General features: G+C 45.7%; 1 protein-coding gene across 3 annotated transcripts in view; it reads left to right on the plus strand.

Moving 5' to 3' along the window:
* The first annotated feature begins 11042 nt into the window (after positions 1-11042).
* Positions 11043-15151, plus strand: part of BSPRY (B-box and SPRY domain containing) — a 51797-nt gene continuing 47688 nt past the window's right edge. For 2 of the 3 annotated variants that reach the window (XM_064578902.1, XM_064578903.1), the window contains exon 1: positions 11043-11247. In XM_064578902.1, coding sequence (XP_064434972.1) covers positions 11043-11247 — 205 coding nt within the window. The remainder of the gene's footprint in view (positions 11248-15151) is intronic. The other variant, XM_054509358.2, reaches the window with a different exon arrangement.

A 15151-nucleotide genomic window follows, 5' to 3' on the forward strand; every position in this document is an offset into this window, starting at 1 on the left:
CCCAGCGTGGGGCTCGAACTCACTACCATGAGATCAAGAGTCACATGGTCCTCTGAGCCAGCCAGGCACCCTCCCTTTCTAATCCTTTAATGTGCCCAAGTAGCTGTAACCATGCAAGTCTTGCTGCCATCTTTGTTCTTAGAACATGGACAATCAACCTGGCAGGCAGTGACCCCTGAGGTCTTAGATGGCCAAAGGTTGGCCATCTCCCCACCCTTGGGGACTTAAAAGAGGGAGTCAGGAAGGAGAGTTCCAGCCCCACTTGCCCTTGTCAACCAGAAACACCTAGCTTTTCTCCTATCCATCACTTGAATTAAGTTGAAGAGTTGAGCTGCTGAGGGGGGAACAACATGTACCAAAGCCCCAAGGTGAAAAAAGGCTCTGCCAGATTCTGGAAGTGAAAGAAGCCTGAGGTGCAGTGGGTGGGGCTGGAGCAGGAAAGTGGCTCAGGAGCGAGCCAGCGAGGGTGGAGGCAGGCCCTAGAAGCTGGGGAGCAAATCGGGATTGAATTCTAGGGATGGGGGTGGGGCTCATCACCTTTTTTTTTTTTTTTTTAAACATTCCATTTTAAAAGCACCATTTCAGGGGTGCTTGGCTGGCTCAGTCAATAGAGCTAGAGCGGCTCTTGATCTCTGGGTTGTGGGTTCGGGCCCCATGTTGGGTGTAGAGATTGCTTAAAAAATAAAATCTTTAGGGTGCCTGGGTGGCTCAGTTGGTTAAGCCTGGAGTCCCAGGATCAAGTCCCGCGTCAGACTTCCTGTTCAGTGGGGAGTCTCCTTCTCCCTGTGACCCCACCCCCTCTCATGCACTCTCTCACTCTCTCAAATAAATAAAATCTTTAATAACAACAACAATACCATTCCAGAGCAGAGAACGACTAAAAAGGACAGAGTGGAAGTAAAAGACGATGAGGGACTTTATTATTCAGGCTGGGATGGTGGTGCTTGACTTAGACAAGGTCATGGCAGAGAAGATCAAAGGGATGGAATAAAAACCATCTCTGGAGATTAAATCAAAAGCACTTCCCAAAAAGCAGTGAACAACATAGGTTCTGGAACCATGTTGTTGAGGCTCATGACCCCAAATGCACTGCTTATCAGGGCTGTGATCCCAGTTGAATTGCTTAGCCTGTGCCTCAGTGTCTTCTGAAGAGGAAAGTAGTATGTCTGAAGGTAAAGCTCTTAGAGCCTGGCGCCCAGCAAAGACTACCTATGAGATGGGCCATTATCCCTGCAAATGGATTTGAGAGACAGGAAAGATCAAGGTTGACCTTGAAGCCATGAGAAAGTTCTCTGCGTTGAGCTTTAAGGAGCTCTGAATTCCAGAGTGTGTCCAAAGCAGACCTTGAGTACTTACCAAAAGCCTTGAAAGGTAATAGCCTTGATCCAGCAGTTCCCCCGCTGGGAATCTGTCCCATGGAAATAATCAAGGACCTGTGCAAAGGCTTGTTGTAGGGATGCCCATAGAAGCGCGGCTCTACCAGTGAAGTATGGAAAACTACATACTCCGTCAACAGTGGGACGTTAATTAAAGACATTCTACTCCAACCACATGAAGAGACATTCTGCAGCTTTTAAAATGATGTGATAAGGGGCACCTGGATGACACGGTTGAATGTCCAGCTCTTGGTTTTGGCTCAGTTCATGGTCATGAGATTGAGCCCTGCGTCAGGCTCCTCGCTCAGCAGGGAATCTGCTTGAGATTCTCTCCTTCTTCCTCTGCCCCTCCCCCTCCCTCTCTCTCAAATAAATAAATAAATCTTTTTCTAAAATGATGTGCTAAAACATCTATTAATATGGAAATATGTTTGTGATATGCAATTAAGCAAAAAGAACCAGTAATAAAACCATATCATGATATTACTCAATTATCCTGCATATGTGTGCCATGGAAAAAATGTTTGGAAAAGCAAACACCAAAATGTCAACAGTGGTTATCTCTGGGAGTAAGATTATAGGTGGATTTTGGTTGTTTGTTTTAAATTCTCTTGTCTGAAAATCCTCTAACTTTACTGTAGTCCAATAAACTTGTATTACTGCCCTTAAAGACCTCCCTCTCCCCGCCAAAAGCAGACCTCACATTTTCTGAAGTTCCATGGCCGAAGCTGTAAAGGGCCCCGTTCAGGAGGAGGAATAATCATTCTTGCCTCAGCACCTGGGCCCTTATCTGCCAGGATCCCCATAGACATCGACTGCTGTTTCCGGTGCAGCAGGGCAGAGTCCATTCTCTCCAGGAGAGACTCTGACCACGTACCCTCCCTCCACCACTCACCCCCCACGCTGTCGCAGCTGCAGTAAGTCCTAGACACCACCCCAAAGGTACCACCTTTGTCTGTGACCAAGTCAGCCAAATATTGTCTATAGCATCACCCCAAAGTTTTTACCCTCGAGAGAGATGAGGAACTAGCATTTTTTTTTAAAAAGATGTATTTATTTGGGGGCGCCTGGGTGGCTCAGTTGGTTGAGCGACTGCCTTCGGCTCAGGTCATGATCCTGGAGTCCCTGGATCGAGTCCCGCATCGGGCTCCCTGCTCGGCAGGGAGCCTGCTTCTGCCTCTGACCCTCCCCCCTCTCATGTGCTCTCTCTCCCATTCTCTCTGTCTCAAATAAATAAATAAAATCTTAAAAAAAAAAAAAAAGTATTTATTTGAGAGGGAGAGTGAGCAGGGGGGAGGGGCAGAGGGAGAGGCAGAGAGAGTCCCAAGCAGACTCCACACTGAGTATGGAGCCCGACACGGGGCTCGATCCCACGACCCTGAGATCATGACCTGAGCTGAAACCAAGATCCAGTGGCTCAACTGAGCCCCCCCAGGCGCCCCAAGAGCTAGCATTTTTATAGGACTTCACAGTTTACCAAAGGGTCCCCCTCCTGGCTAGGATCTAAAGTGAGGCAACTCACATCTACATTTGATGATTGCCTTTTACAATTTTTTCCCATCTGCATAAGGCCATTTGTTTTTTGTGTCCAGTTATTTATTGTGGTTGTTGTTTTTAAGTAATCTGCACACCCAGTGTGGGGCTTGAACTCACAACCCTGAGATCAAGAGTCACATGCTCTACCAACTGAGCCAGTCAGGTGCCCCAAGGCCATTTGATTCCTTAAAACCACCCCGTGAAGGAAGCAGGATAGGGATTTGAAAGTATGCAGGCTTTGGAACCAGACTTATTTGCTGTGTGGTCTTAGATAAATGGCTTATCATTTTTCTTTGTAAAATAGGCTAATAATCCCCCACCTTAGAGGCTTGCTGTGAGGAAGGGATAGTATCTGTAACATGCCCTGCAGAGCACAGCAGGTGCTTAGTACACGGTTGGCATGATAGTTTTATACCCATTTTATAGATGGGGACGCCGAGGCTCAGCATGTGAAGTGGCTTGCTTAAGGCTTCATAGCTAACGAACTGCTAAGCTTGAAAACTGGTCCCAGGAGCCCTGCCTCCCAGGCCAGTGTTCATGCTGGCTGACAGCAGTGCCCCTCAGGACCCTGGGGTTCTGTGTCCCATCCATCCCCCCATGACCCTCTGTGGCTCCTTACCTGCTTCCTCAGAGTCTGCTCCAGTCTGCAGGGTGGCCATGTGGCATGTACTCTGTGCTCTAACTCCTTTGGCCTGGTTTCCAGGCAGTTGTGGGTGGGTCTTATTTGCATGGGTCTTCTGGCCGCTCCTCGCCACAGCTCTATTGCAGGTTTTTCTCTTCCTTCTGATGACTTTGGGCAGTCTGTGCTCACGGGGGACAGCCCAGGAGCTCTGGTTTCCTCTTCCTCCTGTGAGTCACTCTTGCTTGTTCTCGAAGGGGGTCAAAGTCTCTCATCCTTGCAGACCTCGGTTCGGTATTCAGTTGGTTTCCTGCTATGTCTGACTGCACCACTTTGACTCACGCCCAGCCTTACTTTGATGGAAGGCCGGGCATCTCTGAAGCCACTTCTGGCCCTCAACCTAGTTAGCTCCTTCCCTACTCTGAGCCCCCACAACCAAAATACAAAGGGCTCTTGCAAAATATTAAGAAAAAGGCAAATTGTCCAACAGAAAAACAATCAGGGGAGAGTTATTTAAGCATAAGCGTGAAGAGCCTGGGTCAATCAAGTCAGACTTTGGGGTCAGAGTCAAGTCCTTGCTCAGAATCCAGACACTACTCATTGACTAGTGATGGAGATGAGCAAATTGACTTCTCTAAGCCTCGGTTCCCTCCCCTGAAAATTGGCATCGTAATTTTATCTACTTGATCTGATTAAATGAAATAGCACTTGTAGAGATCACAGCACGGTGCCTGGTACACGGTATAGCACGCAGTAAATGTTAACTACGACTATTACGATGATGTGATCAAGCAAATCACCAAAAAGAAAAGAAGTACAAACAGAACATATACGTAATTACTCCACTTCATTTATGATTAGAGAAACTCAAATTTGAATAAGACACTGATTCTTTTTTTTTTTTTTTTAATTATTTGACAGAAAGCACAAGCAGGGGGAGCGGGAGAGGGAGAAGCAGGCTCCCCGCTGAACAAGCAGCCCTATGCAGGACTGGATCCCAGGACCCTGGGATCATGACCTGAACCGAAGGCAGATGCTTAACCATCTGAGCCACCCAGGAGCCCAAGACACTGATTTTTAAAGACATTTCTTTTAGGGGCACCTGAGTGGCTCAGTTGGTTGGGCATCTGACTCCTGCTTTTGGCTCAGGTGATCATCTCAGGGTTGTGGGATCCAGCCCAGCATCTGCGCATCAGGCTCGCTGGGCGGAGTCTGCTTGGGATTCTCTCTCTCCCTCTCCCATCCCACCCCCACACCACTCACACATATGCACTCTCTAAATAAGTAAAGACACTTATTTCGATACTTGTCAGTCTGATAGGCAAAAAACCCGCCACTATTACTAAAAGTAATAATGGCAGTTTTCTGTGTGCTTTACTAAATGCTTCTGATCTATTACAGTGAATGCTCCCAACAATCCCAGGAAGTACAGTGCCTAGCATAATATGGAATACTGAAAATCAGTGACTTTTCCTTCCTCTTTCCCAGATAAGGAATCCGAAGCTCAAAGCAAATAAGGGATTTATTTGCCCTCTCCCCAAAGTGTGTCTATACGGCCCATTTTCTTTTTTTTTTTTTTTTAAAGATTTTATTTGACAGAGCACAAGCAGAAGGAGAGAGAGGGAGAAGCAGGCTCCCTGCTGAGCAAGGAGCCCAATGTGGGACTCGATCGCAGAACCCTGGGATCATGACCTGGGCTGAAGGCAGCCGCTTAACCGACTGAGCCACCCAGGCGTCCCTACACGGCCCATTTTCTGTTCCCTCCCTCATTCTCTGTATTCAGGGACCCCTTCTTTCATTCTTTTACTGACCTTTTAAATGGGGTTTGTAGAATGAATAAGTAAATAAATGTATTTGGTGATCTGATCAATTGCCCTAGTCCCATCATTTTATGTTTTTTTAAATTATTTTTTATTTTTATTTTTATTTATTATTAAGATTTTATTTATTTATTTGTCAGGGAGAGAGAAAGAGAGAGAGAGTGTGCGCACAAGTGGGGGGAGCAGCAGGCAAAGGGAGAAGAAGAGGGATCATGACCTGAGCCGAAGGCAGACGCTTAACCAACTGAACCACCCCGGCACCCCAGCCACCTTGGTAAATTAATCAAACCTAAGGAGTGGGTCGTGGGGACCTTTGATCTAGAGGCAGTTGATCGGACGTACAGGAGACAACCTGGACTTGTGATCGGTGTCTGAAGTGTGTGTGGAGGTGGTGCTGGGATGTCTTGTGGGACTGAGCACTTAACCTGTGGGATCTGGTGCTATCTCCGAGGTAGTGTCAGAATTGAGTTACTTGATGGTGGTGAAAGATACACACGCACTGGAATTGGGCTCACAATCAGAATGTGCTTGTATCTTTTGGTTAAGTGAGGATGTTCATTGAAGTTTTAAGCAAAAAAAAAAAAAGATTGAAACAACTATAAGAGCCCAGCTATGGCACATCAATTAAGTGGAAAACTACCTAATCATTTAAAATGATGTTGCAGAAGAACTTTTATTGACTTGAGAAAATGACCGCAACATATTGTAAATGGACAAGGGAAAGCAGTTTACAAAATGGGGTGTGTCGTGTGAGCCAGATTTTGTAAAACAACATTTATACATAAAGACTGAAAGACCACGAGGCAAAACGTTGCATCTCTGGGTGATAAGCTCGCTGGTATTGTCATTTTCTTTTCATTTATATTATTCTAAATTTTTATCAATGAATATGTATTGTGAACTTTCATAATAGGAAAATTCACTTGGAAAGTCAGTCATTGTGAGCTTTCTGTGGAACTTTTGAGTTCAGGAAAGCCAGAACTCAAAAAGGAAAGCAGGGAGGGCATGTAAGTAATCAGTTAGAGTGTTGCAAGCATTGAAATAAAAATGAAATAAACCCTGGCCCTTTTCCGGGTCACTGATTGTTTAGTGAGCAAATGCATTATCACAATGTCTCCGGGTGGTCAAGGCTAGGGAGTACTTTGCAAACAGTGGAAAATTTTTTCGGGAAGATACCCAGGAGAGATAGTGAGGCATCTCAGGAATTTGAGTTGAACTAATTTAGTTCATGCTTGGGGGGGATGAGGTCAGCCAACCGGAAAAGCACCTCATCTAAGCAGTACCTGGGAGCCGGGTGAGTGAGGAGTCATGAGACTTGGTGGAGCCCAGCCAAGGTGTGGAGTGGAGGCCCCCGGCGGCATGAACCCATCTGGGGAGGAAGAGGCAGCAGAAGGCAGTAGAAGGGCAGTGGAGGATGGAGAAAAGGCAGGTTTTAGCCAGGTAATGATCAGTGTTTGGCAAGGGCAAGAGGCACCTCTCCCTGGGGGCACCACATTGTCATTACTCAGAGCCTTGCCTCAGGCCTGTCCAGAGTTGAGAACAGTCCCATCGGCAAAGGCATCACCTGCAGATTGTTCGGAATGCTGAGTCCACACCTACTATGTCGTAATTTGCGTTTTTACAAGATCCTTAGGAGATTCAGGGACATGTGAAAGTATGAAGAGTCCGAATTTAGGAGAAATATCCCCAATATATGCTCCTTGGCTCATCCTGATTACATGCATGATTCATTACGTTCAGCTTCATGAAGACTTCGCAAGGATGTGAGGCCAGGAGGAAAATGTCCTGGACAGACAGGGCTGGATGAATCCCTACCCGTGAACAGGCATTCCCCTGCCTCTGCCTTAGGCAGCATGTGAATCTGTTTTATAAGGTCACAATCCCTTATACAAAAACCCTGTGGCCAGATGTGTTTCAGAATTCAGACTTTTTCTTTTTCTTTTTTTTTTAAGGATTTTATTTATTTATTTGACAGAGAGAGACACAGAAAGAGAGGGAACACAGCAGGGAGCGGGGGGAGGGAGAAGCAGGCCCCTCGCAGAGCAGGGAGCCTGATGTGGGGCTCAATCCAGGACCCTGGGACCATGACCTGAGCCGAAGGCAGATGCTTAATGCCTGAGCCACCCAGGCGCCCCTAGAATTCAGACTTTTTCATATTTTAGGACCGTGATATGGGGCATTTACCAATATATTAAGTAACTCTCCCAGTGGGATCTGAGGTAGTACCCTGGGATCAAATGCTTTAATATTCTGCAATTTATTTATTTATTTTTTTTAAAAGATTTTATTTATTTTTCAACAGAGAAAGAGAGACAGCAAGAGAGGGAACACAAGCAGGGGAGTGGGAGAGGGAGAAGCAGGCTTCCCGCAGAGCAGGGAGCCCGATGCAGGGCTCGATCCCAGGACCCTGGGATCATGATCTGAGCTGAAGGCAGATGCTTAACGACTGAGCCACCCAGGTGCCCTAATATTCTGCAATTTATTATACCAAAATATTAAACATGATAAGGCCAGGTCAATTTTGGTGCCAAATTTAATGAAAAAACTTTGTCTTCAGAGGGCAGGGATTTTATTTATTTTTTTAAATCTTTTATTTAGTTATTTTTTTTAAGTAGGCTCCATGCCCAATGCTTGAACTCACAACCCTGAAATCAGAGTCACGTGCTCTACCAACGGAGCCAGCCACATGCCCTCAGGGTGCAGGGATTTTAAAGAATCATGGATAAGCATTATGAACTATATTATTATTTTACGTTTAGAATGTATCAAGCGGTTAGAAACACTGAATGGTACCATCTCCCAGTTCTAGTTAACCTCAGACTTAGCAGGAACTACAAGATCTAGCAATTCTTTCAACTATAAAGTAGTCCCCATACTTCCTCTCATCAAGCAGGTCACACCTGGCGTGGTGATTCCCAGAACCCACGGGGTTCTGTGAAGAGCAGTTGGATTTTGGTGAAGTGAAGAGTTGATCCCAGCTAACATCGAGGTGAAATGTCAGAGCGGCGGCGGGAACCCAGGGCCACCAAGTTCCTGCCCTGTGCTTTCCTCCCCCTGTGGACAGTGTGCAAGGTGAGCATGCACTCCTGGGCACTTTCCTCCCCTGAGTCCCCACGGAGGAGACAGGCTCCGGCTGAAGGATGAGAATAACACATTCCACCTGCTGTGTGTACAAACACGGAACTGAGATTGGACCGTTCTTTCCCCAGCTGGGCTGTGATGACACATCTCATCTTTCCACTTGCCAGACTTTCAGCCACGTCAGGGTGGTGCTAATTGGTCCTTAGAAAGTCCTTGGTGTGAGTCAAGTCCTTGCACTTGTTCTGAAGCCTTTCTCCAGGTAAGCCCTGCCAGGAAGACAGTGGCAAAAAAGAGTTTGCTGGAGGCTCTTGGTACAGCAAAGGTCCAAGGAGTTTCTAGGAAAGTCTCAAAGGCCAGAAGAGAAAGCTCCTGGGCCAGAGTCCATCTCTGCTCTTGGGATGATGCTCTGCTGAAACTGGCAGAGGGACCCTCATGGGCTTTCGAGTATCAAAATCAGGAAACCAGGGGCGCCTGACTGGCTCAGTCGGTGGAGCACACAACTCTTGATCTTGGGGTTGTAAGTTCGAGCCCCACGTTGGGTGTAGGGATTATTCAAAAATATTTTTAAAAAATCAGGAGGGGCGCCTGGGTGGCTCAGTCGGCTAAGCATCTGCCTTCAGCTCAGGTCATGATCTCAGGGTCCTAGGATTGAGCCCCGCATCGGGCTCCCTTTTTTTTTTTTTAAGATTTTATTTATTTATTCGACAGAGAGAGTGAGAGAGTACAAGCAGGGAGGAGTAGTAGAGGGAGAGGAAGAAGCAAGTTCCCGCAGAGCAGGGAGCCTGATGCAGGGCTCGATCCCAGGACCCTGGGACCATGACCTGAGCCGAAGGCAGATGCTTAAGCATCTGAGCCACCCAGGCGCCCCTAAATAAACCTTTAAAAAAAATCAGGAAACCAGAGGCCTCCCTTGTCTCTGGGGTTGCAGGCATCATTTCTGCTTGTCCTTGGGCCCCACGGTCTCTCACTCTCGTCTGTGCTGCAGTCTGTGTCTGTGCTGTTTCCCTTCTCTTGCGGGGGTTTATTCTTTTTTTGTAATACGTGTCCAGTGCAGGAAAAGGAGGAAACTGAGATGAACGTAATCATCCTGACACTTGGGAACAAAGCGAGGCGTTATTCTAGGGGCTCTGCCTGAATCCTGTACCATTCCCGATGACAGCCCTGTGGGGCGGTTCTATTATTGTATCATTCCTGTTCTACAGATGAAGGCACAAAACACAGAGAGAGGAAGTCACTTGCCCCAGGAGCTGGGCAAAGAGGTGGCAGCCTGGGATTTGAACCAAGCAGTGTGGTGTCGGGAGTCCACACCCTTAACCACCACACCTCTTCGTAAGTATTTTATTTTTTATTTTTTAAAAGATTTTATTTATTTGAGACACAGCGAGAGAGGGAGTACAAGCAGGGGAAGCGGCAGGCAAAGGGAGAAGCAGGCTCCCCGCTGAGCAGGGAGCCCAATGCAGGACTCGATCCCAGGACCCTGGGATCATGACCTGAGCCAAAGGCAGACGCTTAATGACTGAGCCACCCAGGCACCCCTTTATAAATATTTTTAATGTAAATTTTTTTCTTTATTATAAAGATATGTGATACTCGAACTCTTTGGTGGTCTTTCTCCCATTTATCATCTTTCGACATCATAAAATAGTCTTCTACAACCTTTCCTTCAAAATGGAAGTAGTCCTGCTTTTTGGTTGTAAAAGTGATAAAGGAAATAAATTTACGTATTTCCTTGTCTGTGCATAAAGTGTCTGTGCAGGGTTACACCAGATGCTGGTAACACTGCTTACCTCCGGAGGGAGCCAGATGGAAGGCAGACACGGATGAGAGGGAGGTGTTTTATCGTATAAATTTCTTTTTTTTTTTTTTAATATTTTATTTATTTATTTGACAGCACAAGTAGGCAGAGTGGCAGGCAGAGGGAGAGGGAGAAGCAGGCTCTCCGCTGAGCAGGGAGCTGGACGTGGGACTCGATCCCAGGACCCTGGGATCACGACCCGAGCCGAAGGCAGCCGCTTAACCGACTGAGCCACCCAGGTGCCCCTATCGTATAAATTTCTGCACTCTTGATTGAACTTGCGAATGTAGTGCCTATTTCCAAAAGTAAGTAAGTTTTAAAAATAAGACTGATTCATTCTCATTGCCCCCCCCCAAAAAAAATCAAACAGTATAGAAAGGCATAAAGTAGGAAATAAATTCATCTTTAAAAAACTCAAGACCCAGAGATAACACTGCTAACATTTTTGCTCTATTTTTTCCAGACCTTTATGGATGAATATACAGACACATGCAGATTGATTTTTACCAAAATGGGACGACGCTGTGTGGTGCTGTTCTGTTACCTGTGTTTTTCCCTTAGGGCAAATCATGGACCACATTCCAGGCAGCCTCATTTTAAATGTCTGCATGGTTTTTAAGTCATGTGAAGTTGGCCAGTTTCCAAAAGATTATTTCTGGCTGAACTGAGAGAGTCCAGCATCTGGACATACGTGCTAGCTGACACCAATTCCTATCACCCCAAACCTGGGCTTTTTAATTTGCTGTGTTCCAGACCCTGGAGAGATCACATCTGGGAAAGGACTGGACCTACTTTCTGTTTGTGATGTTTAAACGATGTCACTTACTCCACAGGTACAAGTACTTCCTACCTGCCCCTGCCCCTCGGCCTTCATGCCCCCCACCGCCGAGACACCAGTGAAAGTAGAGGGCTCTGGCGGGAAGAACCAGTTGGCATGTCCAAGGACCTGCGTTCCCACCTGGGCTGTGCCGCATGCTGTGTGCTCTTGGGCAAGTCCCTTTCCTTCTCTGCAGGACAAAGGTAATAACCTCCACGCTGCCCATTTCACAGTGTTATTTCATTGGAAGACTCTGATGAAGTTACGATTGCAAAAGTAGTATGTAAGATCTAGAACACTGTATACATACAAGCTTCTATTATGAAACTGTGGCCTCTGAACCGGAGCTGTCGAGAAGAACTGTAGACATCAAAACCAGTTGGTCCAGCTTCTTCCTAATGCTGGCTAGTGGAGCTAACACTCCTGTGCTAAGGAGCGAACACACCTTCCAACATTGTACACACACATCTTTCAAACCAAGGGTTGCAAAGTATAAGAACACAGTGTGGCAAGGGTATGGAACGACTGAGACTCTGCCAGCGCCCCACACAGTGGGTGGGAATGGGGACGGAAACCACCTTTTTGAAGAAGAGCTGGTATCTACTCAAGCAGGTTACCCTGGGGCCCAGAAAGGCCTCTCTAGTTACATAATGCACACATATGCACGCCGGCATTCACCAAATGGCAGTTAGAATGTTTCAAGCAGCCCTGTTCGTAAGAGCCCCAAACTAGCAGCCACCCTTGTGCCCATCCACAGTTAATGGGTGAATTGTAACATTGGCACACATTCGAATGCTGTCCGGCAATGCGCAGGAGAGGTCGTCAACGACATAGGACAGGGTGGCTCCATCCCACAAACATGCTGAGCGAAAGAAGCCGGAGCCAGAATAAGAGCACAGGACTTGTTTTACTTAGATCTATTGCTGCATAACAGACTACCCCAAAACTTAGTGTCTTCAAGCACCAATTTGCTATTTTTCATGATGGCATGGGACAGCCGTGCAGTTTCTCTTCTGATTTCATCTGCGGCGGCGTTCAGCTGTGCGTTTGGCAGGCTGCAAAGGTTCAAGGTGACCTTCATCACACACCTGGCGGTGCTCAGCTCTTCTACACGTGGCCCGGGTCACTCCCTGACATGCAGCAGCTTTCCAAGACAGTCCAAGTGAAGACATAGTCCTGCTGAGGCCCCACCTACAAGTTCACAGCATTTGTTTCTCTGCATTTATTTATTTATTTTTAAGATTTTATTTGAGGGTGCCTGGGTGGCTCAGTTGGTTAAGCGACTGCCTTCGGCTCGGGTCATGATCCCGGAGTCCCTGGATCGAGTCCCACATCGGGCTCCCTGCTCGGCAGGGAGTCTGCTTCTCCCTCTGACCCTCCCCCCTCTCATGTGCGCTCTCTCATTCTCTCTCTCACAAATAAATAAATAAAATCTTTAAAAAAAAAAAAAAGATTTTATTTGAGAGAACAAGCGTGAGTGGGGGTTGGGGAAGGGCAGAGGGAGAGAGAGAATCTCAAGCAGACTCCACGATGAGCATGGAGCCCAACATGGGGCTTGATCTCATGACCCTGAGATCAAGACCTGAGCTGAAATCAAGAGTCGGATGCTTAACTGACTGAGCCACCCAGGCACCTCTGTTTCTCTGCATTTATATTGGTCAAACTAAGTCAAACCTTACAGATCTGCAGATTCAAGGGGTGGGAAAATAAGCCATACCTAGTGATGAGAAATCACCTTGCAAAGGGCCACACATATAGGGAGGGGAGAAATTTATGGCCCTGTGTCCCATGTGCCACAGTACAGTATGATTCCATGTACATAAAGCAGAAAAGCAGACAAAATCAATTTATGCTGTTATAGATTCCTTAGCAGCTAGGCCTCTAGGGGAAGATGAGGGAGACCATCCAGGCTCTGGGATGTATTACACCTCCTCATCTAGGTTCTGGTTACTAGAGTGTGTTCAGCTTATGGAAAATCAGCAAGCTCTAAACTTAAGGCATCTGAAATTGTTTATGATTGCAATAGTTGAATGAAAAGTAAAAATATATACAGTGGCTTAAAAAGAATGACATTCAGGGGTGCGTGGTTGGCTCAGTTGGTTGGGTGTCTGCCTTTGGCTCAGGTCATGATCGCAGGGTCCTGGGATTGAGCCTTGGTGGGGCTCCCTGCTCAGTGGGAAGTCTGCTTGTCCCTCTCCCTCTGCCCCTCCCCCTGCTTGTGCTCGAGCGCTCTCAAATAAATAAAATCTTTAATTAAAAAAAAAAAATGAAGTTCATTTCTCTTTCAGGTCACAGTCTAGCTGGTCAGCATTTCACGGTAATTCAGGGCTCCTCTCTTGCTGTTCCATCATCTTGTCCTTATCTGAATAGCTGAAGCTGTTACTTGCAGTCTGAGTTCCAGCTAGTGGGAAGGGACCCACAGGGCTAATCCCAGACAAACACTTCCTTTGGAGCTAATAAAGGAGAAGTTACACACATCACTTCCACTCACAATCCACTGACAAGAATTTATGCTCATGGCCGTGCCTAGCTGGGAATGGAGGCTTACGGGGGCAGCCTGGGCCAAGAGGTGCCAACTTCAGGAAACAGCCAGCACTCTGCTGCATTTTTCACGATGAAGCTTTTCTTCACTCATTCTGTTTTCACAAGGCTACCCAGAAATAGCTAAGTTCCTTTTTCACAGTGTTAAAAGATTAAAAACACCAAATAACCTGAGTTCTATACTTGTAATTCCTGTGTCAAAGTCAAGGGTGTTACAGACTGGAAACATGTCTCTTGATACCAGTGTTGAAAACATTAAATTTCTGCTGCGGCCAAATGGAAGATCCAGAAGTATTTCTTTAGTGACTGTGAACTCAAAACTCCAGGGGAAGTTTCTTTTATAATCATTGCTCAGATGTTAAGTGATGAATCACTGAATTCTGTTCCTGGAACCAATATTGCACTGGATGTTAACTAGAATTTAAATTAAAAAAATTTTTTTAAATCATGGTTCAGGAAGATAGTGATAATGGGGACTTGTCTGATACTTTTGTGCTACCAGTGATATCCACTGTATCACAATACTTTAATAGCTCGTAGCTATTTTATTTTTTAAAGTTTTTTTAAAAGATTTTATTGATTTATTTGAGAGAAAACAGAAAGAGCACAAGAGAGGGGCAGAGGGAGAAGGAGAAGCAGACTCCCCACTGAGCAGGGAGCCCGATGCGGGATTCGATCCCAGGAGCCCCGGGATCATGACCTGTGCTGAAGGCAGATGCTCAACTGACTGAGTCACCCAGGTGCCCCTATTTTTTAAAGTCTTAGTTATTTAAGTAATCTCTGCACCCCGTGTGGGACTCAAACTCATGACCCTGTGATCAAGTCACATGCTCTTCTGACTGAGCCAGCCAGGTGCCCCAGCTGGTAGTATTTTCAAGAAAACAATATTTTGAATACAAATTGGGACTTAAATTATAGACAGTCTAGATTATGTGTGAAGAATAGCACTCAAAATTGTATCTTTTCCGGATCATTTTTAACCTTTCAGTAAAAACAAAGATCCTCTTGTAAGATAGTTTCAGCTACCAAAAAAAAAAAAGGTGTTAATAATCATGACTCATTTTCCCAAAAAAAAAAAAAAATATATATATATATATGTATATATATTTTTTTTAGGTAATTTCTACACCCAGTGTAGGGCTTGAACTCACAACCCCAAGATCAAGAGTTGCACACTCCACCAACTGAGCCAGCCAGGTGCCCCTCCTGAAATAAACATATTTAACTTATATAAGGAAATACATAAATTTCTTCAAATTTTAAATATATAATTGGCCAGATTCCAAGGGATTATATATTTTCCTGGAAAAAAAGGTCAACTGCCTTTGGAAAATTCCTTTATATGATTTTACAGGGGCATCATGAAGTGTGCAATGAATGTCCAATGAGCAAATTAATGCATTTTAGTAGCTTGTATCTTATGTGCTGAGAGTACCTGATTAGGGCATGTAAAACTGAAAATGCACAGATAGGGAATTTTTACATCAAACAAATGTGTAGAGTTTAAGGAAATAATTTATTGTTAATAGAACCCTGCTAATTCATTCGATTTTCTCACATGTACAT

Source organism: Mirounga angustirostris, unplaced genomic scaffold, assembly GCF_029215605.1.
Source record: "Mirounga angustirostris isolate CCGP_5_RB_7025 unplaced genomic scaffold, mMirAng1.0.hap1 SCAF_15, whole genome shotgun sequence".
In the NCBI taxonomy this organism is placed as follows: domain Eukaryota; kingdom Metazoa; phylum Chordata; class Mammalia; order Carnivora; family Phocidae; genus Mirounga; species Mirounga angustirostris.